Source organism: Montipora foliosa, chromosome 6, assembly GCF_036669935.1.
Source record: "Montipora foliosa isolate CH-2021 chromosome 6, ASM3666993v2, whole genome shotgun sequence".
Taxonomy (NCBI): Eukaryota; Metazoa; Cnidaria; class Anthozoa; order Scleractinia; family Acroporidae; genus Montipora; species Montipora foliosa.
Window position 1 is genome coordinate 34,604,969 of NC_090874.1, and position 27,209 is coordinate 34,632,177.

Sequence of the window (27,209 nt, forward strand, 5' to 3'; positions counted from 1 at the left end):
TTAAATTATGAAAGTAGCTAATTGAGAATCTTAAATGGCCGGAGGCAAGCTACACATGTAGCTGGCTATTTTTCAAGTGCAGCTGAGAAGTTGAACCAGGGACTACCAGGATCAAATTCAACCAGTGGTCAGAGGATACCTGGATCTCAAGGCAGGTGCCCTAACTGCTGGGCTGCACTTCCTTCCTTATTTCAAAGGCAGCGCTTTCTCCTCTGTTATTTAAAAACCCTGAATATTGGTCTGGCTGGAGTTTTGATTCCACGACCTCCTGCACAGTAATCCGAAGCTCGATCAACCAAGTGAGCCAACTAGTTGGCAGTCTTATTCTTATTCAATGTAATGAAAGGATTTTTCCCTGTTTTTGCTCTGCATTATAGTTCCAACAAGTTTTATTCATATTTCTTTATGGCAGGTGTTGTTATACCTGCCGTTCTCCAGATCAAAGATCACACAAATTTGTGGATGTAGAAAGTGACAACTGCTGCCGCTGTAATTATTCAGCACTCAAGAGGATTGCTAGTATTCATAATCGAGATGTCATTTATGTCAGTTACCATAACAAAGTAAGTTGTATCACAAGAGAAGTGAGTATTCTCAATGTCAGCCTGCCTTGGCCTAACCCTAACCCTGAATAGCCTGCTTTCAAGCATAGCTAATGTTATGAAACCCCTTAATTAATATTATGAAGGGACAGTGAACACCCCCCAGTTATGGCGAAGTATGGTTTTCTCACTCAATTTGCATAAATGATGTTGTTTTTTGGTATTTCTTCGACTGTCCAAAGGAATTTTGTCCCGCATTGTAGCTGAGTCTCATCCCAAAGCATGTGCATGTAATTTTTTTTTTCCTTAGGGGTTAGGGTTAGGGTTTTATTGATATACAGTACGTAATAATAATTATTATGAACTGTTCACATTAATTTTATGTCCTGTGGAAAGGGCCTTTGGTAGCTTTAGTTTCCTTTTAACAACTCTGTCACTATTTAGAGGTTGGGTGACTGAGTTGTTTTTTTTTGCTTATTTTAGTTGTATGAGACACCCTTCTTTGTTTGTATGGATCATGACAAGAGAGCAGTTGTGGTTACCATCAGAGGAACATTGTCCCTTCAGGTACTGTATTGAAAATGTGGTTCAGCATTGTCTGTACCCTTAACGATAACGATATTTGTCATCACAGTGGTCAAAATGATGTGGACTCGCAAGGCACAGCTAAGTGAGTCCACAACAAATCTTGACCACTGTGATGAAGAATGTCATTGTCGAGAAGAGTACAGACAATGCTGAACCACATTTGATTTGCTTTTTACCACAATATTCAAAGCCAAAGAAAATGTTTATTTCAGAGCATGACCAAGATCATGACACAAAGAAAGAGCAAGCGTTGTCTATAACTTTTTTGCAATCTGATTGGTTTATTTCCCAAAATGAGTGTTCCTGATTGGCTATGACAAATGCATTCCACATTGACACAAGCAGCGTTGTCTTCTTTCTTATCGACAACAGCAAATTAGCCAATCAGATTGCGAGCTTACAAGAAATTGTGGTAAAAATCCAAATAGAAAGCGGTGTTTTGTTGAACCATGACCAATAATATTAAGTTAGATTTTGGGGAATGTCATGGAAACTTCCTAACTTCCCATGAAAGAATTGTTTAATACACATAAAAATTATACGCGTAATAAACTCCATTCTTTAGTCTTACATTCTTTACCAGCTCCATCCTTAACAAGGTTGGTCCACAGGGGGAAAAATAATTATCGTTTGAATGTTTTAATAGTAAAATTATATTATTGTATCATTTTAGGTGCTAGAAATCTTTGCTTTGGAAAGGTGTTCACCCTCTATGATTCATGTAAGCTTCCCCTGAAATTAGCGATGGTATACAATGGTTTTGCTTTGACATTTCCCCAAACAGGACATCCTTACAGATTTCTCAGTTGAAGCCGAAAGACTACCATTAGAAGGAGGTGATCCAGATTGGTTTGCACATAAGGTACAAAACTTGATGATCATGTACTGTACATGCAAATGCATTCAGTGGCAGCCAAAAAATCAGAAAGTCAAGTGACTGTGAGCTTTATTTCTTTGTTGAATTCTTTTTCAGTATTGCTGTCATGTTATGGTATGTCATGTCTGTCGATTATTGACAATGATTCTAGGAGTAGATGTGCTATTTTAGATGTAACTAGAAATAGCTAATCAGGCCAGCCAAGTTGGTCAGCTATGTGAACTATGTCATATGCAACAAAGTACAAAGAAACATAGGCTTAGCATACTTCTTTCTGCAGTAACCAGCGCCCACTTGATTTGATAGCTAAATCGGTATTGTAGTGGTCATTCACTCAAATCCCATTTCATTCTTATTTTCCAGCCTTTCCTTTTGTTTAAGAATGAAAATAAGTGATATCAAAGTTTTAGAGCAATGCTTCAATGTCCCCATGTCATTATTATCAAGCTAATTAAATTACGACGTAGATGAGCTTTGTTTTCATCTCTAATTTTTCAGCTTGTTAACACTGGGCACAAATCACTTCCAATTTTGCGATCTTCTGATCTGCACCCGGTGTTTGAAAGTAGAAAAAATTATGATTATGCAGATTATGTTGGTGCATATCCTGGCATCTCTTTCACTGCATTACTGAGCATAAATACTGCAATTGGAAAACACTCAAAAGAGGACCATAAGCTGCTTGTTTCCAGTTTATAAGACCATGTTACAATTATGTAAAGTCCAGCACAAAGCTGGACTATTTTGATCTACGAGATGCTGTACACGTGGAAAATGAAACCCAGACCTAACACACAATTAGATTCCACTCATACCAAACTTTTTGCATGGTAAATTTTTACTTTATATTGCTGATTTTTATTCTTAAACCTTTGACTACCAAGTTCAATCAGTATGTACAATGTACATGTAAATTCACCTCTCAATTTCAAAACACTGTCAGGTAGACAAGTAACTGAGAATTAGAATGAACTTTTAGATTATGGGGTTTTAGCCAAACCTTGTGTTTCCGTTTTTTAATGTTTAAGGGTAAAGGTAGAGAATCTGATTCCACCAATGCGTCGAACGAAAAATTAATGTTGGCCGACATGTCGGCTGACAGTTGGCAGACATGTTGGCCACAGTTTAATCTTATAGGTACTAGTGTTTCATTTTCAAAATAGCGGCTATTTGGCTATCATGTTTTCGTCATTTCTTATGAAGTTGTTCTTGCAAAATTAGACAGTGTAAGTATTTCAACCAACACGTCAGCTGTAGTGGGTCGGTGGTGTGTCAACCAATGCATCAGCCGATGTGTTGTTGGGATCAGATTCGCATTTACCTGTTTATTATAAGTAACTTTCATAACTGTGATGATCTAAAAAGATCTTATCATGCTTCTGTCTTACTTTTCCCATTGTATTTCTAACTTGCTCTGTTTTTTGGCTTTTTTAGGGTTTTATGAAAGCTGCTCTTTACATCAAGAATAGGTTGGAGGGTGGAATTCTCACTAGAGCCTTTCATTCTGACCCAGTAGGTAGATTATTCTGCAATATCTTGCACTGTTGTTCGAGATTTGAGAGAGAAGAAAGGACACTGTAACTTGTGGAGCGATTCATTCCAATAGTAGCTCTATTTTGCATTTCTCCATAGGACAGACACACGGAATCTTACCGTCTAATGATAGTTGGTCATTCACTTGGTGCAGGGACGGCAGCCATATTGGCTATTCTCCTACGGCCGTATTATCCCGATCTGTTTTGTTATGCCTACTCACCGCCTGGAGCAAATCTAAGGTAAACTGACAAGTGGAATGTGAGCTTCTGAAATTTATAGTCTGATATGAACTGTCTACTTGTATCCTTGGACTTGTGTTTCATTATACATGTAACTTTTTACCTAGAAGAGTGATATTACCTTCAAATTGATAGTTTCTGGTTTTGAAGTTGTGTTAAAGTTTAGAGCACTAGGAAAGCATGAAGGCAACGACTGGGTATTAAATGACTCTGCAACTCACTGGGAAAAGAATTTCCTTGCCAACATGGAGCGTGTAAACTGCAGGTAGGAGGTTAGGGTTGCAGGTCATTGTTTCACCATAGCTGAAACAACGCAAACCTTTATTAATGCTTTAGATAATGTTTAAGGCAAAAGTTTTCATTTTTGTAAAGGTTTGGGTTGTTTCAGGTCTGGTTAAACAATGACCTGCAGCTTGCACTTTACATCCTCCATTGCCAGCATCTGTTATGTTTGATTTTTTTAGTCAAGTGCTGTATTGTCAATTCTAAAGAAATTACTTTGGCTGATGACAGCATGCCAAGCCAATCAAATTTGACAATCATCACAACAAGGAAATAAATATAACCGGTGTTAAATTTAGAATTCTTTATTTTCACGTCAAGCTTCCTGTGGCCTCCATCTTGAATGATTATGACGTACTGTTGTTTCCCTATTGTTATTATAAAAAAGTTCATGGTGTCATAACAGAGATGGCAGCACACAAGGAATTTGAAAGTCAAAATACTCTGTTCTGAAATTGGTTTTGATCTTGCCTGATACATAATTATGTCAGAGGGCTATTGTATTGAAAGAGTAGAGCTTTGCATTCAACTCTCTTTTGCTTTTTTTCCAGTCTTTCAGCTGCAAAGTACACCCGGGATTTTGTCATATCAGTTGTTATTGGGAAAGACATGATTCCAAGGTATGTATGTTCCCCCAAATGTAGCAACCGATTTTTTGCTCATTTTTTCACTTATTAGATATCTAAAATATTTCATTTTATTTAGAAGTGAGTTAGTTTTTAATCGACAGTGATGTAATTTTACAACAATAATAATTATTATTGTATTAGTAATTACTCTCTAATTTATCCATATCCCTCAATATATCAGATATTGGTTTGGGGTAACACTACCCTGCGAGCAGAGTCTCTTTCGATCTTCCTAGATAAGTCGGGAAGAGGAAAGTAGACTCTGCTCGCAGCCTCCACATTTCGCATTGAGCTTGCGTTAAAAATTTAAATGTATTCGGTGTCAGTCATGCGTGACCTGTAGCCACAAAAGCACAAAACGAAAACAAACAGTCGGGATATTTTCCAACAACTCTGGCAAACACACAACAATCAAGGAATCATTTCATTGGAAACTCAAGATAGTCCATACTCTTAAAATGCCATTTCATTTTTTTACTGAAAAATTTATAGGTTTCTGTCACACAAGTTTCTGTAACCGACACACATAGGAAAAACTCATGGGAATTCTAACAGTTAAAATTGCCACGCTGTCGTAAATGTCAAAATATTGATGACGCGTGGTGATTGATCATGCGCAAAAATTAAAAAAACAGGTTTGACGAGTCGAAACTGGACTGACTCATCCAATTCTTTGGATGAGCGGCAAATCAAAGAATGTGGAGGCGGCGAGCAGAGTCTACTTTCCTCTTCCCGACTTATCTAGGAAGATCGAACGAGACTCTGCTCGCAGGGTAGGGTAACACCTATCGCACAACATTAAAACCTTTTATTACATTCCAAAAAAGACCACCATAAGCACCATGACATTTTCTTCATCAGATGCTCCTTCATATGCTCTTTTCTAAAAAATATTGAATTCTAACTGACTTAGAATTCTATCCGCACAAGGCTCAATTTACACGTATAAGCCAATTTAATTTTAATATTCTCGCCAAATCTTTGCAACCGTTCGTCCAGTCTGTATCCTCACTTCGCAAATATAAAACTAGAGTTGATGAAAGATCCACTTTCTACATTAATAACGTTAGAACAAACTATGGCAAATTCAACATTTGCCTTGCTGCGGTTGCAACCTGGAATGATTTACATGAGAACGTAAAACAACTTTCCCAAAAATTAATCTAAGAACAACTGAAAGTCAACATCATGCAGGGCTACTGTACTCATAAATTGATAAATATTCCATACAGTGAACAAATCCTCCATATTTTTACTAGCTCTCTTTTCCTCTTGCTTTTCGATTATCAATTACTTTTGTTTTTTTCTTCCGTTCCTTTCAGATTACCAACTCTTTATTGCCAGTTTAACTACTTAATTATGTTACTCAGCTAGATTAGCTTCTTAGTTATCCTGAGTAACTTATACCTTTTACTGTTTCCCCTACATAGTTGTAAATATTTTTTTTCATTTAAACAAGATAATAAAGTTCATTGTTGCTGTTGGTGTTGACCGTATCTTTGCAGAAATATCAATTTAAAAATGATTGTTTGGTTAACTTTTTTCTATCCAGATTAAGTCTAAACACCCTGGAAGATCTCCGGAACAAAATGTTGGCTGTAATTTCACATTCTACGACGCCTAAAGTAGGTTTATTCTAGGTTACTGAAGATCCTCGATAGTATGTCATTTTCACTTCACTCAAACCATGTTTGCTTTACGGTGGCTCAAACCGGTTTCAATAATTTGAAATGAATGTTTTAATTGAAGGGTTAACTCTACATTACTATACCTTTGTATGGTACCAAATGAGATAAGAGCGTTTTAAGGTGGCTCCCTACCGTATTCCTGAATATCGCTACTACAAGGCACAAGTTACAAAAGGAAACCTAGTTAATTTATCTTGCAGTTGCCTTGTAGAGATTTACCAGTATCGGTACCGATATCATAACGCTTATTTTAAAATCTCTTTTCCAAAAAACCTTGACACTTCCGGTTCAATTTTCCCCACCCCACGCGGGCAAAGGTCAAATTCCCCACTCCCCGGGCACAGAAGATAGTCAAATGGGAGGGGGGGGGGGGGGGGGGGGGGGGTTTGAAGTTTCGATTTGATCGGCGTATAACATCGCAGCTAAATTACGCTTCAATTACGCTATCTTCAGATTGAAAGAAAATTCACAGCGAGAAACAAAATAATTTTGTCATTTCTTCATTTATTTTAGCAAAAGTGGCAACAAATTTGCGGCATGATAACATTTGCCATTAATCCCCTCCACTAACTATGGTTAGATGATAGTTAATAGATGGTTAGATTCAATCTTCCAAATAGCACAGTTCGTTGTTGAAAGTGTCAAAACTGGTTTGTAAAGAGAATGGAAAGTTTTATCCAAATAAAGACAAAATAGCAATGTTCGTCCTGAAACTTACCAAGCGTTTAACAAACAACTGTCTTATTGCAGTGGAAGATTCTTCGCGGTTGTGCTTGTCGTTGCGCGTTTGTTTGTTGTTATGGATGCAAGTGTCTTAAGTTTGAGTCCGAAGAACAAGAAACCGATGAAGACTGGGAAAACTTTGAGGTTCCTAGGTACAAGAGTTTCCTGACGCGCAACTTTTACCCACCCGGGAAAGTAATCCATGTTGTCAAAACGGTCTCCGTGCCAGCGTGAGTTTTATTGTTATTAATAATCATGGATAAGTGAAGTGCTTTCGATCTTTAGTAAACTGAAATTTTTCATTGAAAGGATTGGCCCAAAATACTCAAACATGTACTCAGGGAAGGTGGCCAAGTAGGGTACTTCCAGAAAGTGTCCTTAACACGGCAATAAGGTTTACAAGTAAGAGCTCAACATTTTGGTAATCGACTTGATACAATGGCAATGTCAAGCCCTGAAGTCGCACAGACAATCAAATCTGTTTCTTCCTTTTTTAGAAAGCTTTTGTATCCGAAATAAATGAATGTAAGAATAAGTTATTTTTTGAATTACCTAGGCTCCACCATGTTCAATAGTTGTAACGTGTTGTAGTTGGCCTATTGTTCTTACACAAATTTTTGTCAGAACTACAGAGCAATCGTATCGCGACAAAATTGTTCAAGGCAGTAGTCACCTTCGCAGCCGCCTTTCCGGGCCCGGGAAATTTGAAAGTGACGGTAATTATGCAAACACTTTTTTGGCAAATTTCTGAACAAAATCGATTGCAAACGCAGTTTCCTTTGGTTTAAAGTTATGTTTTCTTAGCATTGGAGGTCTCCTTTCAATAATACATGCAGCCAATTTTCAATACAGTAAAAACCCGCGTACAAGAACATGTGGATTAAGAACAACCAGGCTGAAATTTGGTAAAAAAGGAGCACATATATAAGAACACATTCAGCCTGAAAATTGAAAATTGTTCTTATATATAAAAACTCTTCCCTTTTCAGTTTAATAGAACAAACAGTGTCTGTAGCTGTAGTCTGTGGTATTGCACTAAGATCTCTGTATAATTGCTAGTAATTTCACTTGCTGTGTATAGCAAATGTACAACAACTGTATACAGATCTCCTGCTCACATTTTTTCTTATCTACTACTTAAACGTCTTATAATGTTGTGTGTCTCAAGTTTGATTTCTCTCAAAGTTATGTATTTCATCATAGTAAGTAAATCCCTTACATTTTTTTAGAAGTAAAAAATTAAGAACACTTAAGAACACTTTCAGGCTGATTTCACCTAAAATACCCGATATATAAGAACCCAATCAGCCTGAACCCGGAAAATGGGTGTTCTTGTATGCGGGTTTTTACTGTATTTATGTTAGTTCGGCAATTTTATCAGTGGTGTTCCTTTCCTTTATCAATGGCTTTTGCATAAGAAAAGAGTTTAATTCCTGGCCCCAGTCGTTCGAACGATGGATCGCCAGGAGTTTTGTGTAGAGCACCAAGATGGTCCCCGTTTCTTTGTTTTTGAATACCAAGATGGCGGCGGTGACGTCACGCTCTATAAGTTGTAAACATTTACCAGACGTGATCTAGTCAGACGATCGGTTTGTCTCGGTCGCTCTGTTCATTTGCTGCTCTATCGTTCTATTCCGATCAGTTTGATTCTTGAAGAAGTTTATCGTACGTACAATTTGTGCCTATTTTTTAGTCGCTGTGGTCGAAAACGGAAACTTTACGAGCCAGTTTGGGCAGACTTAGAAGACTTTCAGAGCCTTGAGATCTCGAGTCTGATGTGGGAGGATCATTATCCAGACTTTGTACTCGATGCTCTTAATCAGTGCCTTCCCAGTAAGGAGCAAGAGGAGATTGTCCTTAATGCACCCCCACAACCAAGCCTCAACACCTTGGAGGTGCCTATATCAGAACGGAGGCAAAATAACCACATTCATAGGGAACTCAATCACAAACAAACCAACGCGAGGTCATCCGGATCTTTACGGGAAGGTAACTGTGCTTGTTTGTTGTTGTTTAGTGTAGAATTCTGTGACAGCCCAATGTCGTGCTTAAAGGGGCTATGTCAATCAAAAATTATGTAACTTCATGATGCCCAAAATGACCAAAAAGTAGAATGAGACATTGCAATAAGCACTCAAAACTGTTGAACAACATAAAAGAAATACAGCAAAAGGAAATAAAAGCATGGATGCACACAAATGGACAAGACTGAAACGGATTGCATTTGGGTATTAGTCGGCCCAACGTTTATGAAGTTTTATTGCAAATCGCCTGGATAAGGATCGTTTTGCTCAGAATCATCTTGTTTGTGATGATAATTTTATCAGTAAAGGAATTTCATAATAACAAATTTTCGAATTTCGTGATTAACTTAAGATTTCCCATAAACACCCTACAATAACGTGACGAAGAGTCCAACACCATAGCCCCTTTAAAGATGTCTGTCTTTGATTACTGATGAGAAATTTTTATGAAGGAAAGAAATGTTTATTCGAAGTGCGGGTCGAAACAGATGCTCGCGCTTTTTTTTTTTTTTTCAGTTGTCTGTGAGACAATCACTTATGAATTGTCCAGATGAGTGCGGGCATTACTTTCGATCTTTACTAATTATTATGCAGTTTATTTCTTCAAAAATGATCAAAACCCTTTTTTTGAAGGAATAGCTCTTCTTTGTCAAAACTTCTTAGTATAGACATATATATATATATTTTTTTGTTTCCTTGACACAAATGTCCCATGAAATCCCTTTACATTCCTCGCCAAGTCAGCGGCGTAAATCATGCAACGACCTCGTGTGTTTTAAGATCATCTCTGTCCTCTGTTTGGTCTTGTTGTGGTTTTTGCGACATAGTTTGTCTTTGATGACTTTGAGCTTACCAGCGACTTTCTCCAGACTTAAATAATTCAGCGTCTTACTAAAGAACCAGGATTTGAAGGGCGTGTCCTTGCCGGTTTGAATTGTCGTTCTAGAATTTCCCAGCGCTGGAACTGGAATGTTTTTGATAAATTGACTGAAAATTTTCGTGCTTATTGCTGATGTTTACTCGTGACAATCGTTACGTTTAGCTTGTTGTAAAGTTCATATTGAATAGAACTTTCGCTCCATTCTATCAGCACGTTTGTATTTTTTTTTTATTTGGTGTCTTCTACAATCTACTTATTTTCTAATTGAAGACAAGGCGAAGATTTTCAGAGAAAACATCCACAGAGAAATTTATCTTCTCAAACACTGATTGCTTTGTATTGCAGAAGACCAATTTAATCTTGCCTTTTGTCTTCTACAGCGGAAGTGATACAAGAGGGAAATGAAGTTGAACTGCCTTTAGAGCGAATCACTTCATTTGATTCTTTATCCCCAGGTAAGGTCATATTTTCCATTTGTAACCATTTTAAGCAAAGGGGCGACGCGTGTGGAGAGCTTCAGTTTTGCCTGTGGATTATCGTACCGTGTTGATACTAAAGTGATTTTGAGTGAGCTCTTTGATTTTGTGATTGGGCCTGATCAAAACGTGAACTTTTAGGCGAGATGACCAAATAGCTTTCTAATATTCCTGCTTCAAAACATTAAATTGTATCCCTTTTCAGTAGTTTTCCCCTCCCCTTTTCGTTGGTTGCTTCATTTTTTTGGATTCCACTGGATAGTGCCCTTTCACCTTCCCTGACTGACATCTTAAACCGGCGCCTTAGTCTTCACAGAACTCAGTATCTTTCCCGGATTTCTCTGCTTCTTCAGGGAAACCTTGTATCCAGGCTGTAAATTATTTTTTCAGGAGAAAAAATGATTGTCCCAGTGAACATTCAGGGATGTTGTTTCAAGGATATATGAATGCGCGAATAGTCGTATCAAATTCCGTAAGCCAAGGTCTTCATTATTGGAGATACTAAGAGAAGTTCTTTCATTTGTTTTTTCAAGGGGTGTGCGCAGTCGCACTATTAGGTAGCTTTTTATCATATTAAGGACGGTGCCTACTATTGTTATTGCGCATACGTTCTGCGCATCTTGAGATACTCGGATTTCCTATCGGTGATGCTTACTAATACGGGGATATTTTTGCGCGGTTTAAAACTATCCGGAGAAAGTAGGTCTTAGTAAGTACTCTTGGTATCCAAAAAGAAAATTGGGGGTAACCATGCATTTTTGAGAGATAATTAAGTTTTACTTTGAGAAAGAACGCCATACATTGCTTTGTATTTTAAAGCTTTTTACAAATGTTATTCATGAATTATCTTTGAAAAATGCGTGGTTACCCCCAATTTTCTTTTTGGATTTTAATAACACTTGTTAAGATCTACAGTTCCTGCATAATCACACACCGGGGCAAAAATATCGTTAATTAGTAGGCACCGTCCTTAACTCCCTCCTTTCTCATTCTGTGTTTGGCAATCGTTTTGCTTCGCTATTAATACTTATGAATTCGTCTGACTCGTGTTCTTATTGCTATGAACCTTTCTTCTAAATTTCTTTAATCATTAGCTCTAACGTGATATTTGTTGCTCATTATTTTTATCTTACGGCGCACTGCATAAGGTCATTTTTTCATTATTTAATTAGTTATTTTTACTCGTTGTCAAAGTGCCCCTGTGACCAACAAACCAATTCTTATTTTTCTTTGGATTTCAAAACTATGTTAACTAAACACTAAGCGACGAAAGATTGAAGCCTTGATTTTAAAAAGACACCTATTTATTTTAACTGGAATTTTCCAATTAAATAAGTGGTCCGCCATCACCGATCACTGAAGATCTTGAGAGAGCTGGATCGAGGAGAAAATGATGTCAAAGGCTCACTAGTTTTAGAATGCAATGCGTGTGTACCGACGCCGCAGAATTAATATGCAGCACGGAAGTTTTGGGCTTTCAGGTGTTTGAACTCGCGTTTTGCATATATAATAAGCTGCATTCACACGCTGGAATTTTAAGCAAGTGAGTAAATGACGTCACTTTTCCCTGGATCCAACCCTCTGCGCTCCAATGGGCGGCCACGAGCCTCGCGTTGAAATGGTTGAAAACGAGTTCCGGTGGGGCAAAACAAAAGCTTTTAATCCACCGGGTCTCAACATGGCTGCCTTGTGATTAAGGCCCATCGGTCAGGTTTGAACGTGAGTAATGGCGGACCATGAAATCCAAAACTTACACTCAAAGTAAACGGCCTTTGGATAAAAATCAAAGCTCAACATTTTGCCAGTCAGGTGTTAGGCAAACATACTTTCAAAATCTGAAGAAGAAAAGGAGGTGATTTTTTTGTAATCACAGGGGCTCTTTAAGGTGTTCTTAATTCTTTTGGTTAAATATTAAACTGCTCAGGCTTAGTTTATGCAGCATAACTAAATTGAAATAAAAATGATCTCATAACAGCATTTTAATTCTAAGCTAGCCATTTAAATCCAATCTTTGTTTGTGTTTTGACATCTCATTATACTAATGCTACATTACCATTAACCGTTTGCCGTTAAAAAACAGTGACATACCAAACATTTAATTGAAAATTGAAACCTCAAGCGTAGCTCTCATAGCGTGATATCACCTCAAGGATGGCCACGCCTGTTTCACGTGGTCTTTTCATTGAGGCGGTTCCTTTTTACCTTGTTCCCTTTAAAAAGTTGCTTGTGTTCCCTTGTTCCCAGCTTTTTGATCCCTAAAATGGTTTATGTTTCCTAAGATATTTTGTCATCGTTCCCCTGTTAGCCATGTTCCCCCAAACCCTCGGGAGATCCTCTTCATTGCATTGATAGACAACACATTTACTGACCAGTTGTTGCTAAGCATTGCTAAGTCATTATATCGATGTAGTATGTTTCACTCACCTCCCACCAATGTGGCCTGGTGTGGGTTGAGTTTGTTGGTTCTGTACTCTGTTCCGAGAGGTTAGTTTCTCCGGGTACACCGGTCGGTTCTCCTTTCCTCAAAAACCAATGTCTGATTTGATTTCTGTGTATCTGAGTGTCCTCAATTATTTCCCCAGCGCTAGAAGACTTGACACTTTATTTCATTATTATTATTATTATCAGTGGCGACGAGGCAGCTCCACAAAACACCCTTCATCTTGGTTCAGTTTATTTCCTCTGGTCTCTGAAACAAAATGAAACCCCTGGAAGCTAATCAGCAGGCAGGGGGTACCTTTTTCGTTAAGAGGGATTTCTTGCCTCAATGTGTAAGAAATATCAGATGAAACTGAACTGTAGGTACCTTTGTCTATAAACAGTTACTACTGCCCTAAACGAATTCTCTAATTACCTTGAACCAAATTACCTTGTAAACATGTATGACTGTCTGACTTTCTTTGAAGTTAGTGCCCATCGTGTAATTGTCATGAATTTGCAGTGAACAGCCTTAGTTTCCTGTGAGTTTGTTTTGTCTTTTCTCCTTCTATAAACTGTTTTCGTTTCCTCTTTGACTAAACTTCAGAAGTTGGACTTGACCTTCCTGCTGATATGCAAAGCGTCGACAGCTTTGAAATCAGCGTGACTACCGTTTAGACAAGGTAACGTACTGCTCTCCTTGAACATTTCCTCTTCAACGCTCTGTCACTTTGCATGCAGTTTCCGTGACCACAACTGTCTTTTTCCATAACATTCTTCTCGTTTGAATCTTAGCTCAAATATTCCTCCTTTTGTACCTCACCTTGCCCCCGTGTTTCGTCAAAACGACGTTTGAGCAACCCATCTGCAAATTTGAACGGCAAAGAGCTTCAAAGCCATTTCTTTGTGCATTCCAGTCACACGAAAGTTGGGGCGAAAACAGAATCGCATTTCACGCGGTCAGCGTGCGGGAAAAAATTGATTTCGTAGCTCCTCTCTCGTACGGAAACTCTTGCTACGAGCGCTAGAACAGATGTAAACGCATGACTGGCCGACCCGCAATTTCCTGTTTGGGTGATTGAATCAGTATAGGAGTTTGAAGTTCGGTATTTTCAACGTCTCGGTTCCACATGCCTCGAACTTATTCTTTTTTCCTATGTTCTCGACAGTAGAGGGGATTTTCATTCCCAGGGTCTCTCTTCTCCCCGTGAAGTGAGACCCTGGGAACCAGGTGTTTGTCAATCTTTCTTGCTCGTTGCTCAAACGTCAGTTTTTTCATATTGTCAAGTTGATCAAATTCAGATTAATTCATAAAAAACTATTTAAAAATTAAAACCAAATTTAATTTTTTACAATTCTTTTACGAGTCGATTTTTGCGTACATATAGGCGTGATTTCTGACGAAGGTTTGTAATAAGAGTGACTATTATATAATGATAGCCATGCATGTACCGTAACATTTAGGAAGGTTTTAGCGGTAAGCTGAATTATTGTGGTTATGATGTGCTTTTGGCATTTTCAAAACATCAGTTTTAAAGGAAACTTTTTTGGTTTTATTTGTCTAGAGAGGTTTTCAGAAGAGAGTTTATCTTATTGCTAAAGAACCTAAACCTATTTTTTGTAATGACGTGCTCACAACTCTTAAGTATTGCTTTACTTCCTAATCCAAGGATTAAACTAACTTGTCTTTACGCTAAAGGAAATTTGGAAAAATACTGTTTGTTCCAGTTAGACAAGTATTTAAATGAAGGCTATGTTAGCTCTTTCCGCGCGGATTGTTTTATATTTCGGTGTTAGTTTCATTTGCAGCTTTTGTTTTAAATCTGTTCTTTCGAGCGTTTCTCTCCTTTCCTCTTACAGTATTTTACTCTTTTTTTAATTAATAACGAAACTTTTTATCCCTTAGTGTTTTTTGGTAGTTTTGAACTTATGAAATTATCCTGATACTGTCTGTAAGCGAGTCCAATTCCCTTTTGACTCTGTGTTTATTGATCTTTATTCTTTATACAGAAGTTAATCACCCCTTGTGGCGTTTAACTGCCCTAGTATCAGAAGCAAGCAAAGCGCCTATTGCTCGGCCTGAAAGTGGCTTTGATGATTCCGACCTTGACGACAGCTTGGTTTCCTCACGTGTGTCAGCCAACTGGAAAGGACTCACTCTTCCCTCTGTTTGGCAAAGCACTGATAAAGTTGTAGATATACATCCACGACCTCGCGCAAACACTGACATCGGCGACCTTTCACCAGATTCCCAACGTTCCCTTAAGACATTGGATGATTTAACTGACAAAACCTTCTCTGCTGGCTCTATGCAAAGTTTCGTATCGCTGCAAAGAAACATCCCTCCTCCCCCGAAACCTCCTCGAACATTTGAGACGGAGAGATCCGAAGGTCGAGAGAGTTTTCGATACAAACCGCCGCCGAAACCACCAAGAACGTTCGAGTATGAATCACAAATTCAAGCGAACTTTTCCTCGTCTCTATACTGGCATTTTCCTCGTCCTCACAATCGAGTCTTTCAAACACAGATATCTTCACCAGAACTCGACGGAAGCACCATTTCCACGGAGCTTTTAGATGGACAGGAATCCGACGAAGTTCTACCTCCGCATAACCCAGACAGATCTAAGTTACCACAATTTTACTCTACGTCGCAAAATGGCGAAGTGGAAATTTACGTGGATGACGCTCTTCCTTTGCATAATAGTGCTAAGGCATCTTTGTTTTCTACAGTGTCTACCCATCATAATGGCGATGCGATCCGAAGACCGAAACGCGGTTCGATTGAATCGCCGGGTCCCGAGTGTAGGCATTCGATATCGGACTCGGGTCTGAACATTTCGCAGGAAGAGATGTCCTTGCTTGGATCAGTGAAGCCTCGTGGTGGGAGGCGGAAAAAAAGAAAGGCTCTGAAACATACTACTTCAGAGACACTGCGACATGTACGAGGCAGCATAGAGGAAAATCAACATCTTCTGGACAGTCCACGAATAGATCGCAGTTTTCTGGAGACGACGTTGTAGCGGATTTCCTAGAGGCATTTTTTTTTTCATTTAAACACCACCCGGATCAGTTCTGGTATTTTTTGCGTGGGTATTAAAATAAACGGTTTTGCTTGCTCCTCAAGTATGGCCGGGACTTTTAAACTAGAGTGCGAGGTTTTATAAACCGGCCTGCGGGCTAAAGTAGTCACTCTCTAGACTTAATCTGCGCTCTCAAAACAGAAAACTCAAAGTCTTCCGTTAAAGTTTATCGTAGAATGGCCGTTGTCTCTTTTTGATCTACGGAGCACCCAGCCATTGAATAGTATGTGTATTTCTCTGTCTAGGGAATATTTATTGCAGTTGTTGTTGCAGAGGGAACACGGTTTTAGTTAAGTCTGGGGAAATTTAAATGATAATGCCTTAGTTTTTAGGTTTTTATATATAAGCATGAAAGTTACCGCTGAGCAACTGACGGCAACCGGAAGTGTGACTGGAGGCTGTGATGTCTCGCCACAAAGGTAAAAATTCACACTTTCAGTGATCGTCTGCCTCTCGGGACCATTTGTAGAAAAGCCCCCTCGTGAATGTCTTTTAAGCTGGCCTAAGGGTTGAACAACCTCTTTTCCCAGGGTCTCAATGACAAAGGAGGCAGAGAAGAGAGACCCTGGGAACGAGGTTGAGGATTGAAATGGTATTTTCTGCACTATGGCGGAGTTTTTTGCATCATTCCCAGGCATTTGGAACCCAGGGACTTGGGCATGATTGTCAGCGAACAGATGCGAAATTTATGCCTGCGAACTGATGATATGTTAGTGAAAAATATTAAGAGAGATTTAGCATGACAATTCCCTTATTGTAACTTTTCTCCCGCCTTTGAAAAGTTGCTTAACACCTGTAGGTTAAAGTCAAGAAATGATCTTTAATACATCAAACAAGTTTTAACTTTTTGGTTAAACGCAAATTTTAGTTTGACCGTGTTGCTAAACCTCTCCATTGTTTTTCAATATTAAAACCAGTGATTTTTAATGAACTTACTGTACTATTCCAACTTGATAGGAGATTTTTAACGTTTTGTACCATTTTCAGGGTGCATATAGGATTGCATTTTAACATATGTTTACGTATCTATTCAATGCGATAGTATGTCAGCATGAGAATTCAGGTTTTTATGGACGTTATTTTTCTCGTGCGATTGTTTTAAGCATAAAATGTTTACTAGTGCTCTATGAATTTTCCACTGCGAATTCTTGACACAAATTAGCTGTGTGGTAGTTGAGACAGTTACAGGAAAAAATACTAGGCTCGGTGGATGGTTTGTACGGGGTCAACTCAAAGACCTTGTTGAGTAAGTTTCTGTTTGGAAGTTCGTCTAGAGTTAAGTTTTCAAAAGATGACGGCTTCCTTTTCGTGTGGTTGACTTTGGTTGAGTTCCGATCAAAGATCAAACTGCGGCCCTCTCAAGTGTCAGATATTGCGCAACTAATAACCTATAATTCTCGAAGACGAAACACGTTTTACCGACAGGGAAGTGTAATTTATTTATTAAGTGTTATTTATTGAAAGTAAAAACAAGACACATCGTATATGCTATAAAAATTTGACTGATGACTAACTTTTAAAATGGATGCTATAATATCGGAAATCATTGTTTTAAAGATTTTAATCAAATACATGTAATGTATAATCGCCTTGTTGATGACAACCTTGTTTTGTCTTCTATGAAATGTTTTAAGAGTACCATTAAGCTATACCTGGCTTGGAAATTAGGCGATTCGTTTGCATGAATTATGAATTGGTTTTATTGAGGAATGTAATAAATGATTCTTGACATGCTGTCTTTTTGTCGAGTTCTTCGCTTGTGTTGGTTCGCCAATCTCCGACGACTGCTCATCAAAAGCGTCGATTGCAGCGGCGAAGGCAAGACCACTAAACACATTGGTTTTGAAAGAAAGAATAACCGTGCTCCGAGTCGACCAAATTTAAAGTTTTGACGACAACGTGAACATGTCAGAACTCGAGAGCCTTTCTTCAAAGAAACGCGGCAAGAACCACTTTACAGCCAAGCATGATGGGTACGAACCTCCTCCACCTTCCCCCACCCCACCCCCACTAAAAAATCTCTTTCCTTCAAGACATGTCGCGCCTGCCTGTCAGTTCACCAGCTGGTGTGATTTTTCTGTTTGGGGTTTTGCGTGATTTAGACGGTTCGGGGGGGAAAAAAAACTTTCCGAGAATTAGCCTGAATAGTCTGCTTGGGGTTATCATTTTCCGATAAAGTCATTTACGAACTAGCGAGACTTGCGAAAGCCGTGTGGATACATTGATCAGATTTACACAGTAAGGGATGGCTCCTATAAAACGAAGTCATCGATCTGGATAATAAGAGAAAGTTTCAATGTTGTCATCTTTAAGTGCATTTGCATATTCTCGTCCGGTTTTTCATCGAACTGAAAAGAAAGACACAATCCGATGACTTGCCACTGGGTCAAGGTATGGTGTGTCATACATGTGTCGTATGACAAGTGTTAGCCTGCTTGCAGGCTGTAATTTGTATTTCGGTCGCCATATTGGACGGGTGGAAGTCGAAAGATCTGGGACGACGGGGAAAACTTTCTCGGCCTCTGTTTCCCGCCCCCACCCCGTGTCACCCAGCCCAGACCTATCCCATACGATCCCAATTTGGCGTGTGATACGTGTTTTACGGCAACAACAACATCTACCGCCTGCAAGCAGGCTAGTGACCGTGAAGGTTTCTAATCACGCGAACGGAAATCTCCCTAATATAATATAACATATTTTAATTGTTCTTCTCTTGCCATCCCTGACGCCGGGACACCGTTCAACGAACATAACATTCGGATTTTCATTCGGAAGTATGGGAAAGATAATTCTCTGCATTGGGAATAAAATTACTGATGACTGCCACATAGACCTCTTTCAAGATAATAGCGGCCGAATAAAATGTTCTTTTGTTTTAATGCTAATAAGCCTTTCTAGCCTTGCTACGACCAGCAAATTTTAAAAGAATTTTTGTTTCAAAACGAGGGCTGTAGGTCTAATTAACATAAAAACAAAAGAATGTAAAAGTGGTCGCCATTCATGAAATTGGTCTATATAAATACGATCGAAAAAACACCAAAACACTTGACGCTGAAGCTAAAGTAGTGCGGCTCGATCCTGAACTTAACAGCAATATCATCGAAATCAACACAGGCGGCAGTCCCCAGCAAATGCGTATGGTACTGTTGGAATCTTTTATAGATCGTTTTCACTGTCACGCAATAAAAAAATAAATCGAAAACCATCCAGTGGAAAAAGTCAAGAATTCGTGATGTTGTAGAAGATAAATGAAGAAGACACTTCTCCAAGTTTAAGGCCTGTGCGTTTCCCCAAACTTCAGATATTCGTCGAAATGTTTCGCAGAAATTTACAGAGCCCAGTATGAAAACGCCATGTTGGTGCACATCTGTGGTGCACCAATATGGCGGCCGGAAAATAGTGTCAACATCTGTTACTTACTTTGGCTATCTAGGCAAGTGATCATCTGTACTGAACAGACAGCTATTTATCTTAGCACTTTTCCTAATGCTTTAAATTCTAAAAAGGCTCAAAACCATGAGATAAATATATATTTCTCAATAAACTCGATCGTCGCCTCGTGTCACGCACCGCTAAAACTCAGAAATTCAAAATGCTCTGGTTTCCAAACGAAGCACGCTATTGAGCTTTAAAATTGCAAATGGATACAAATTTACCGCTTCTTATACCTGATGAGGATAAAAACTTTCGTGGCTCTTTAGTTTTGGATTTTAGAAAATGATGACGTCACCTGAAAACGATCTATACTGCCACAAGCGGATGATCTCCAAGGTATACTGATTCAGTTTATTGATCATCAAAGATGATCTTGAAGGGAACCTTTCCTCCTCCTTAAGAAAATAACGTTTTCAATCCAGTTTGTGTAAGATTTTTTTTTTTGAAAAGTGTTAGTATCGGAACAAAATAAGTTTAACAACCGCTCATTTCCAGGCGCCGCCATCTTGAATGATTGGAACGTGTTCACGTCACAATTATTCAAGATGGTGTCGCACGGGAAATGAGCGATTCTGAAATTTATTTATTTCGGATATAAAAGCTTTCTTAAACATAGATGCAAACAAATTTGACTGTAACATAATTTCCTGTGGTTTAAAGTTATTTTAATGTTGGAGTGGACGTTCCCTTTTATGTCTTCAATATTTCATTGTCAGCATTTTTTTTTTGCAGACCCCATCATTCACGAGTTTTTGGGCGCCATTGTGCATGCCTCTATCTTTCGTCCTTAGGCTATTTTCGTTGGACTTAATACCTACAAGAACCATTCCGATTGAATCCTTCAAAATTAATCGGAGGCGAGTTTGCTAGCACGAGGAAAGCGAGCACTCGTGGAAATTTTGCGAGCAGACTGGTCAGGCAAAAGCTACGATTTGAGAGCATACGAAAATTCAAAGGGACCAGTCGATATCCCCTAATTTTGCGTCATATAGCTTTTGCTCGGCTAAGGAAGAGAGAGGTAGTTGTTTTGGCGACTGGATTTTACTTTTTAGCATTTTTCATTTTCATCTCTGCTTGACATTAGTTTTCCTCCCCATCAGAGAAAAAGGAAAATTGCTCGGCTCACGGTACTCCGTAACAATCCTAAGCTACATCAAAGTGCACAATCGTCAACCACGATCCTTCCACAAAGACAAGTCCATTGAACTGAAACCAAACACTGAAGCTTACAAAAACTCGTTTTATTGTAGAACTATTAAAGCATGGAACTCGTTGCCTAGCAATGCTTTAGACGTAGCAAAACCTCCATTATATAAGGATGCACATAGATTAGAATGATTGATTTTAATTATGCATATCACCAATTATAACGCTTTATTTAATTGTTATTTAATGATTTATTTACTTATTTATTTGTTACCTATTTAGTTCATTTATATACAGCATTCATTTTTTGCATGTATATATTTATGAGGTACCCCCACCTTATTTTTTCCTCCGTAAGCCTTGCATAGCTGTCTGTGAACCAGTGCTGAAATCCTTTTTGTGGGCCCTCAGCAGCGTACCAGGATTTGAGTACGCTGTTTTTTTTCTTTTTCTTTTTTTCTTTTTTTTTTTTTTCAGTTATACTATTACGTCTGTTGCACTGAAACAATGTTCATTTTGGCTTTGAAGAGTACATTGGAAAGGAGTTTGCCGCCGCGGAATACTTCAGCCAATAGTTAGAATAACCGAATTAGGTGGAAAGTGTGAACTGATGCCTGCAACCTTCCCAACAACTTTTGACCACGATTGTAGAGGCCCTGAGGCCCTGACGCGGGGGGGAGGGGGGGGGAGTGGGAGGGGAAAGGGGGGTCCCGTGTCGCTTGTCTGAATTTTAAAATCACTCGTGTCGGGGTTTAGTCGGCTCATTCTCGGCCTTGACATCACTGTCGGAATTTTGCTGGGAAAGGGTGTCCTTTTGTCGGAATTTCATTTTATGTGCTGTCGCTACTTTTTCGGGGCCATATTGCTTGTCGGAATTTACCCTGTCAGGGCCTCATTGTAGTTTCATACATTTTATTTTTGCTCGAATTTCTTGAGACTCTAATGTTTGGAGAATATGTACAATCTTATAAACACTTTATTAATGAACAGTACTTGAATGAGTTATAAAAACTATTTGAGATTTGAACATGATGTGATTATTATTTTTAAGGACTACATGCGTTTTCTATATTTTGGCGGACGTGGGCATCTCGTTTTTTCGAAAATTTTACCAATTTTATTTGTATTCTTGGAGAGCGGAACGCAAAACACTTTTAGCACGTTTCAGCTCACCATTTTTTTAAACGTAACTCGGTTGCCGACACGAAAATACTCTAAGAGGAGTGTCAGTTCCTGAGGTTCGCGGGCCACAAATGACTTGTATTTTTTGACTTGTTTCGGAAGATCCATGTCCAGTTACATAAAGCAAACCTCGAGAAAAATCTACCGATGGCAAAATGTGAACAAGAACTGCATTTAATACCTGCTATATATCTGTCAGTATTGTAAGATGGTCCATGTTTAATGCAAGAAAGTTTTGAAAACTCACTTGCTAAGCGTTAAATTCAACACTAGACTTCGCAGAAGGGAATCAGACTGCTTTTTTTTTTTAACAAAAACGTTTATCGTGAAATAAAAGTTAAAAGCTTCAGGAGGCTGAAAATTTAACAGGTGGGTACCAGACATTCTAGACAAGCCCGAATACGTTTTGGATACCAGAATATCTCGAAAAAAATGAAAGGAGGACGTTTCAAGGCATGAACATTTACAATTTTTGTCTCTTTTTTTCTTGACAGGCTTGAAGCTGGTTTTTCGTTCACGAAACATTATCGAAAATTTCTGAGAAATAGTTGCAGAACCTACAAGTAAGGGCCCTACAAGGCTGTTTGACTTAACTGACGGCTTCAGTTTTTTGGTGAATGTCACCGTGATTTGCGTTTAGAGTAGAAAGGAGATGATTCAAGAGCATCAGACAGTCGCTGCTTAGCTCAGTATTCTTTTGCTCTTATTTCAGCGACTGCCACAATTGTGTATTCATTTCATTTCAGGTATGGTGATATGCCAGGTTACTTAAGTTTGGGGCGCTTTTTTGGGATCAAATTCGAAAGGAGATTAATGTGCTTAGGTTAGAATCCGAATCCTAGGTTTTCGAATACACTCTGTCCTCCACCGAGACTTATAAAGTGTTTAACTTTCGGTTGAGAAAGGGTTTTGAACACCCTTGATCGCGAAGGCCTAGGCCAAGCATTATAAGAAGCAATGTTGCATTTTCCGACTTGCAGGCATTTCCCCTCCGGGGTCGTTGTTTCTGTCGCGTTGTCCGCCATCTTGAATTTAATTTGTAAGCGCCCTTGTCGTTTTATTGTTCCTTCCCTGCCCAACCAAATTTCTCTTTTCAACCAAAACAACAACCGATAAACTGTTTGTAATTTATTTGCACAATACGGAAAAAGGTGGACGGTGATTTGAAAATTGTTTTTTTGACCCTATTGTGGAAAAATGGCAGCGTGGCATCTCTCGAATGCAGCGGGAATGACATTCCGCAAACATATTAAATTAACTTCTGCAACTTTACACAATTGAAGTGTATCAATTGCAAAGAAAACGATTTGTAATCGATAACGTACATTATACAGGCAGTAATCCCATCAGTTTTGCAGCAGTGCTCTAAACTATATATATGTCCCCAGGAAAGCCCACGATATCCCGCGTTATTTTGTAAATGGCCGCAAATGAGTCATTTCAATTGAACGGCCTTGCTGTCGTTTTGCAGGGAGATATTTAGCTTAGATGTCAATCAACGAGAGTGAAAGAGATGCCTTTTTTTAAAGTACTACTCCACAATTACAAGGAACGGAAGCTGACGTTTAAAATTTAGATAAAAGTCGATTTGTTTAAAGTGATAAGCGAACAGATATGTATATCATGAATGGTCCTTGTGGTTTAGTTTTCGACTACTCGTGAATCGAGCGATAAATTTTCATTTTGAAACGTCTTCGCTATGGTTTCAAGTTAAGGGGTTTATTTATTTAAATTAGATTATTTCTAATTCTTCACACACTCAAAAATTTCATGTATACTATCCATTTTCGCCACAGTGCGTTGCCGTTACTGATCGAAGAATCCATCGTTATCTCTAAATGTTATTTTTGTTCCAATGACAGGTTCACTCTGATAAAGTGACGATCGAGACCGTGACAGAAGATAAGATCCAATATACTGCTGAGTTATTAGTGACGGAGAGGAAATGCGGAGCACAAACGTTTGCTCTAAATCCCAACTTCTTCTAAACCGTTTCAGGCAACAGCAGCAAAATTTGATTCGAGCCTTAAAATCGAGCATGATGAATCCCATAATAAGAGGATTGAGAACAGAGTTCAAATATACAAGAATACTGCTAAATATTGCTACTTTTCGAAACTCTGCACTTGAAGAACCCCCGCCAAAATCATGCCACAACCAAGTTACTTGGTATGGTAACATGCACAGAGCAAATGCTATCACCACAAAAACAAACACCTTAACAATCTTGGCGTTCCTGTGCAATCGTGCATCAATTAATTCCTCAGCAAGGGACCTTTTTCTCTTTCTTGCCTTTAAAGACTTGATTTCTTTAGAAAAGACGTAAATTATCCTCGAATAGAAAAACGTCATGAAACTTAAAGGCGCTAGGTAGAGAAATATGAATATAGTAAGAGTAAAGACTTTTGCGCTGTAGACTTGTGACCATTGCTCGATACATCCACTTTCTGTGAGCCTCAAAGTAAGGGAAAATGGCAACACAACCAGGCAGGCTAAAATCCAAATACCAACGATGATTATTAATCCAGTTTTGAGCGCAATAGCGGGCTTCATAGGTGTTGCTATCAATCTATAGCGATCCACGCTCATGAGGAAAAGCGTCATAACAGATACATACACGAGAACAGATTGAAATGGATAAATAACGTGACAAAAGGCGACACCATATGGAAATCTACCCATCAACTGCTCAGCGATGTCCAATGGAATGCTCACGAGACATGTTCCTGCGTCAGTAATCGCCAGGTTCAAAATCAAATGTTCGTGTATCTTTCTCCTTTTTACGCTTAAGATTGCTTTCAGCACCGAAAGGTTTGCCATCGTTCCAAAAAGAGCAATTAATGTGAGTAAGCACACTGCAGCTAATTGCAGGCGGCCCGCTGTAGATGTTTCGTTGGAGAAAGAAGTATCGTTTGATGTGAAGATCGAGGAAAAATTGCTATGGCTTTCAAAAGGTCGAGGCATTGTTCACCGACAACTACGAAGGAAGTCGATTTTATATAAAGCTCGTTAAACTCACGTGGAACGGAATGGGTGTTCACGAAACAGACCTATGTCACTCACCACACCATACCAAGGTCATGGGAACTTAATATCGTTTCCTTTTTGTGTTGATAAGATGTATATAAAATTAGCAAACCTGTCATCTACTTCAAAGAAGTAAAAAAAAATAGATAAAAGCTGATCAAACAATAATGTTGTTTTTTAAAGTGACGTAGACTTTCAGTACAAGCAGCTGAATGGTCCTGAATGTAGGATGAATATACAAACTATCTGTAACAATTTCAGTACCAAGAGGATAGAAAAACGAAACTTTCCTCTGCACTTGGTGTAATTTCTTATAGCCCGATCGGAAGGTCGCAGGTTCGAATCCCGCAAAGGAGAACTTGAGTTTTTCCCCGTGAATCCCCGTGTCACCATCGGTCAATACATCTCTTTATCCATGATTTCGTAGATCTTGGACAAACTTTCTTCGGTATGGATGTCTAACTGAGCAGAAAGCACGAAGAAGGACTTCTTCCTAGCCACACTTGCACCAGTTGCTTTGGCTCGTCTTTCATATACCGGATCCGAAATAATTAATGTCCATAGAAGAAAACAACTCCTAATCGGAATAACAATGGTTCATTTGTCTTGCACCAGTTTAGTGCGGTATAGTTTGATGAAGCTATGCATGCCAAATCACGGAAAGACTCCAGAGTAAGATTAATGTCACCAGCACTGGGACCTATCGAGTACCTTTGAGGTCATACTTGAGAGGAGAAGCTAAGGATGAAATAATACGCGTTTCATACTTTGGATTCCGAGGCATGGACATGCTAGCGGACCTAGCGAAGTCTGCATAAACCACCCAAACAATCAAACTAGACGCCGTGCAAGCAGAAGCCCTTCAGGGGCACCCAACGAGAGTATATTTCAAAACCACTCATTAAACATAGCATTGTTAAACGTATTTTAGTATTTAAACCCCTAAAAATTGTTCATCTGTTCGGATTTCCTAGCCATGTGAAAGTCTAGTGATCCGAGAATTATAGGGATCAAAACTTATCTTTTCGAAAATTTCAGCTAGAAAAAGGCTCCCGAAAATTCTAGGTGACCTTTTTAGGGTAAAAATCCGTTAAAAATGGGCAATTATACCATTTTTTTAGATGTTCGAAACACCAGGCAGGCAAGTCAAGCAAGAAATTTTACAACAAATTTTCCGAAAATCCTAGATCTCAAATCGTCTTGCAAACAGATATTTTCCGAAAATTGACGTTGGGTGCCCGTGCCATTTGGCTCGCGAGTTCACTTATTTCGTAATGTCCTGTCCCATTCTAAGCTTTGGTAATAAATTCAGTCTAAAGATAACAAAACACGCTCTTGAGTAAAACTCACTCGTTTCTTCTTTCAATAGTCTCCACTAAGCAAACGTTTATTGCCCGCACTAAGGAGGTTTCTGCTTCATAATTCCTTTTCTTTTCAGTCTAATCTGATGCCAGGTCAAAACATTTTTGGCTTTACGTTTGCATCAAAAAGTACTGTAAGAGCCAGGAGTTAACAGTAAAACGACAAGCCAAAAGACAGATGAAGAAAAAAATAACAGTTTATATATATCATTCTGAATCGAATTATCATCGAAAGATTAATGATAATCGATCGTAAAACGTTAAAATTTCTGCAGTCTCTGTATGAATCAAGGGGAAGGCAGCGCAGGTGAGAGCACTCACCTCCCACCAATGTGGTCCGGGTTCGATTCCCAGATCCAGCGTAATATGTGGGTTGAGTTTGTTGGTTCTCTAATCTGCACTGAGAGGTTTTTCTCCGGGTACTCCGGCTTCCGCTTTCCTCAAAAACCATCATTTGATTTGATTTGCGTTCAGTTTACAGTGTCCCCAATTAGTGCTCCAGAACGACTAGACACTTAAATAAAGTTCCTTTTCTTTCCTTTCCTTTGCGTGCGTGAAGACAAGAAACCCAATCTTGTCAACGCAACAATCAAACTCTTTTCTGAAGAATCTCTTCCCTAATTAATGAAGCAAAACACGGACTACAAGCTTTCTTTCAAAATAATTCCTAACTAACGAGAACAAGTTTTCTTCCAAATAAATCTTCACTGTCACATTTCCAATTATGTTTACCTGAATACTGCGCAGAGTTGAGTACAAAATAAATGTAAACTGCCAGACAACTGAGATGCGACTTCAGTAAACACGTACAGATGCATTCAAGGCGTTCGATATCGTCAATGTTTGTTAAGCCCATACAGAATTTGCCACTGATTTGGTTTCAGTGTTGTACATATTAAACACAACGATTAGTAAAATATTAATTTAGAAACAAAGCTCACTCAGTTGATACGGAGATCAAATTGTTGTCGAAGTCCATAATTACTCGTCACTTTTAAGATTCAAGATATTTATTTTTCGGCGCCTGTCTTATTCATACAATTGACTTTCCATTCTTGAGTTCCATAAGGGTA

At 38.8% G+C, this 27,209-nt stretch overlaps 2 protein-coding genes across 3 annotated transcripts in view; one reads left to right on the forward strand and one right to left on the reverse strand.

The window, feature by feature from the left end:
• Positions 1-17,735, forward strand: part of LOC138007200 (diacylglycerol lipase-beta-like) — a 32,352-nt gene extending 14,617 nt beyond the window's left edge. For both annotated transcript variants that reach the window (XM_068853979.1, XM_068853980.1), the window contains 11 exons: positions 413-563; positions 1,026-1,109; positions 1,915-1,992; positions 3,442-3,519; positions 3,640-3,782; positions 4,616-4,684; positions 6,246-6,318; positions 7,132-7,334; positions 8,798-9,093; positions 10,389-10,463; positions 14,913-17,735. In XM_068853979.1, the coding sequence (XP_068710080.1) occupies positions 413-563; positions 1,026-1,109; positions 1,915-1,992; positions 3,442-3,519; positions 3,640-3,782; positions 4,616-4,684; positions 6,246-6,318; positions 7,132-7,334; positions 8,798-9,093; positions 10,389-10,463; positions 14,913-15,925 (2,263 nt within the window). In that variant the 3' untranslated portion in view covers positions 15,926-17,735. The remainder of the gene's footprint in view (positions 1-412; positions 564-1,025; positions 1,110-1,914; positions 1,993-3,441; positions 3,520-3,639; positions 3,783-4,615; positions 4,685-6,245; positions 6,319-7,131; positions 7,335-8,797; positions 9,094-10,388; positions 10,464-14,912) is intronic.
• Positions 17,736-22,879: 5,144 nt separating this feature from the next.
• On the reverse strand, positions 22,880-25,925 carry LOC138009014 (putative neuropeptide Y receptor type 6). The gene has a single exon (XM_068856312.1). It carries the CDS (start codon positions 24,710-24,712, stop codon positions 23,555-23,557), a length of 1,158 nt encoding a protein of 385 aa, XP_068712413.1. The 5' UTR covers positions 24,713-25,925; the 3' UTR covers positions 22,880-23,554.
• Positions 25,926-27,209: the final 1,284 nt, after the last annotated feature.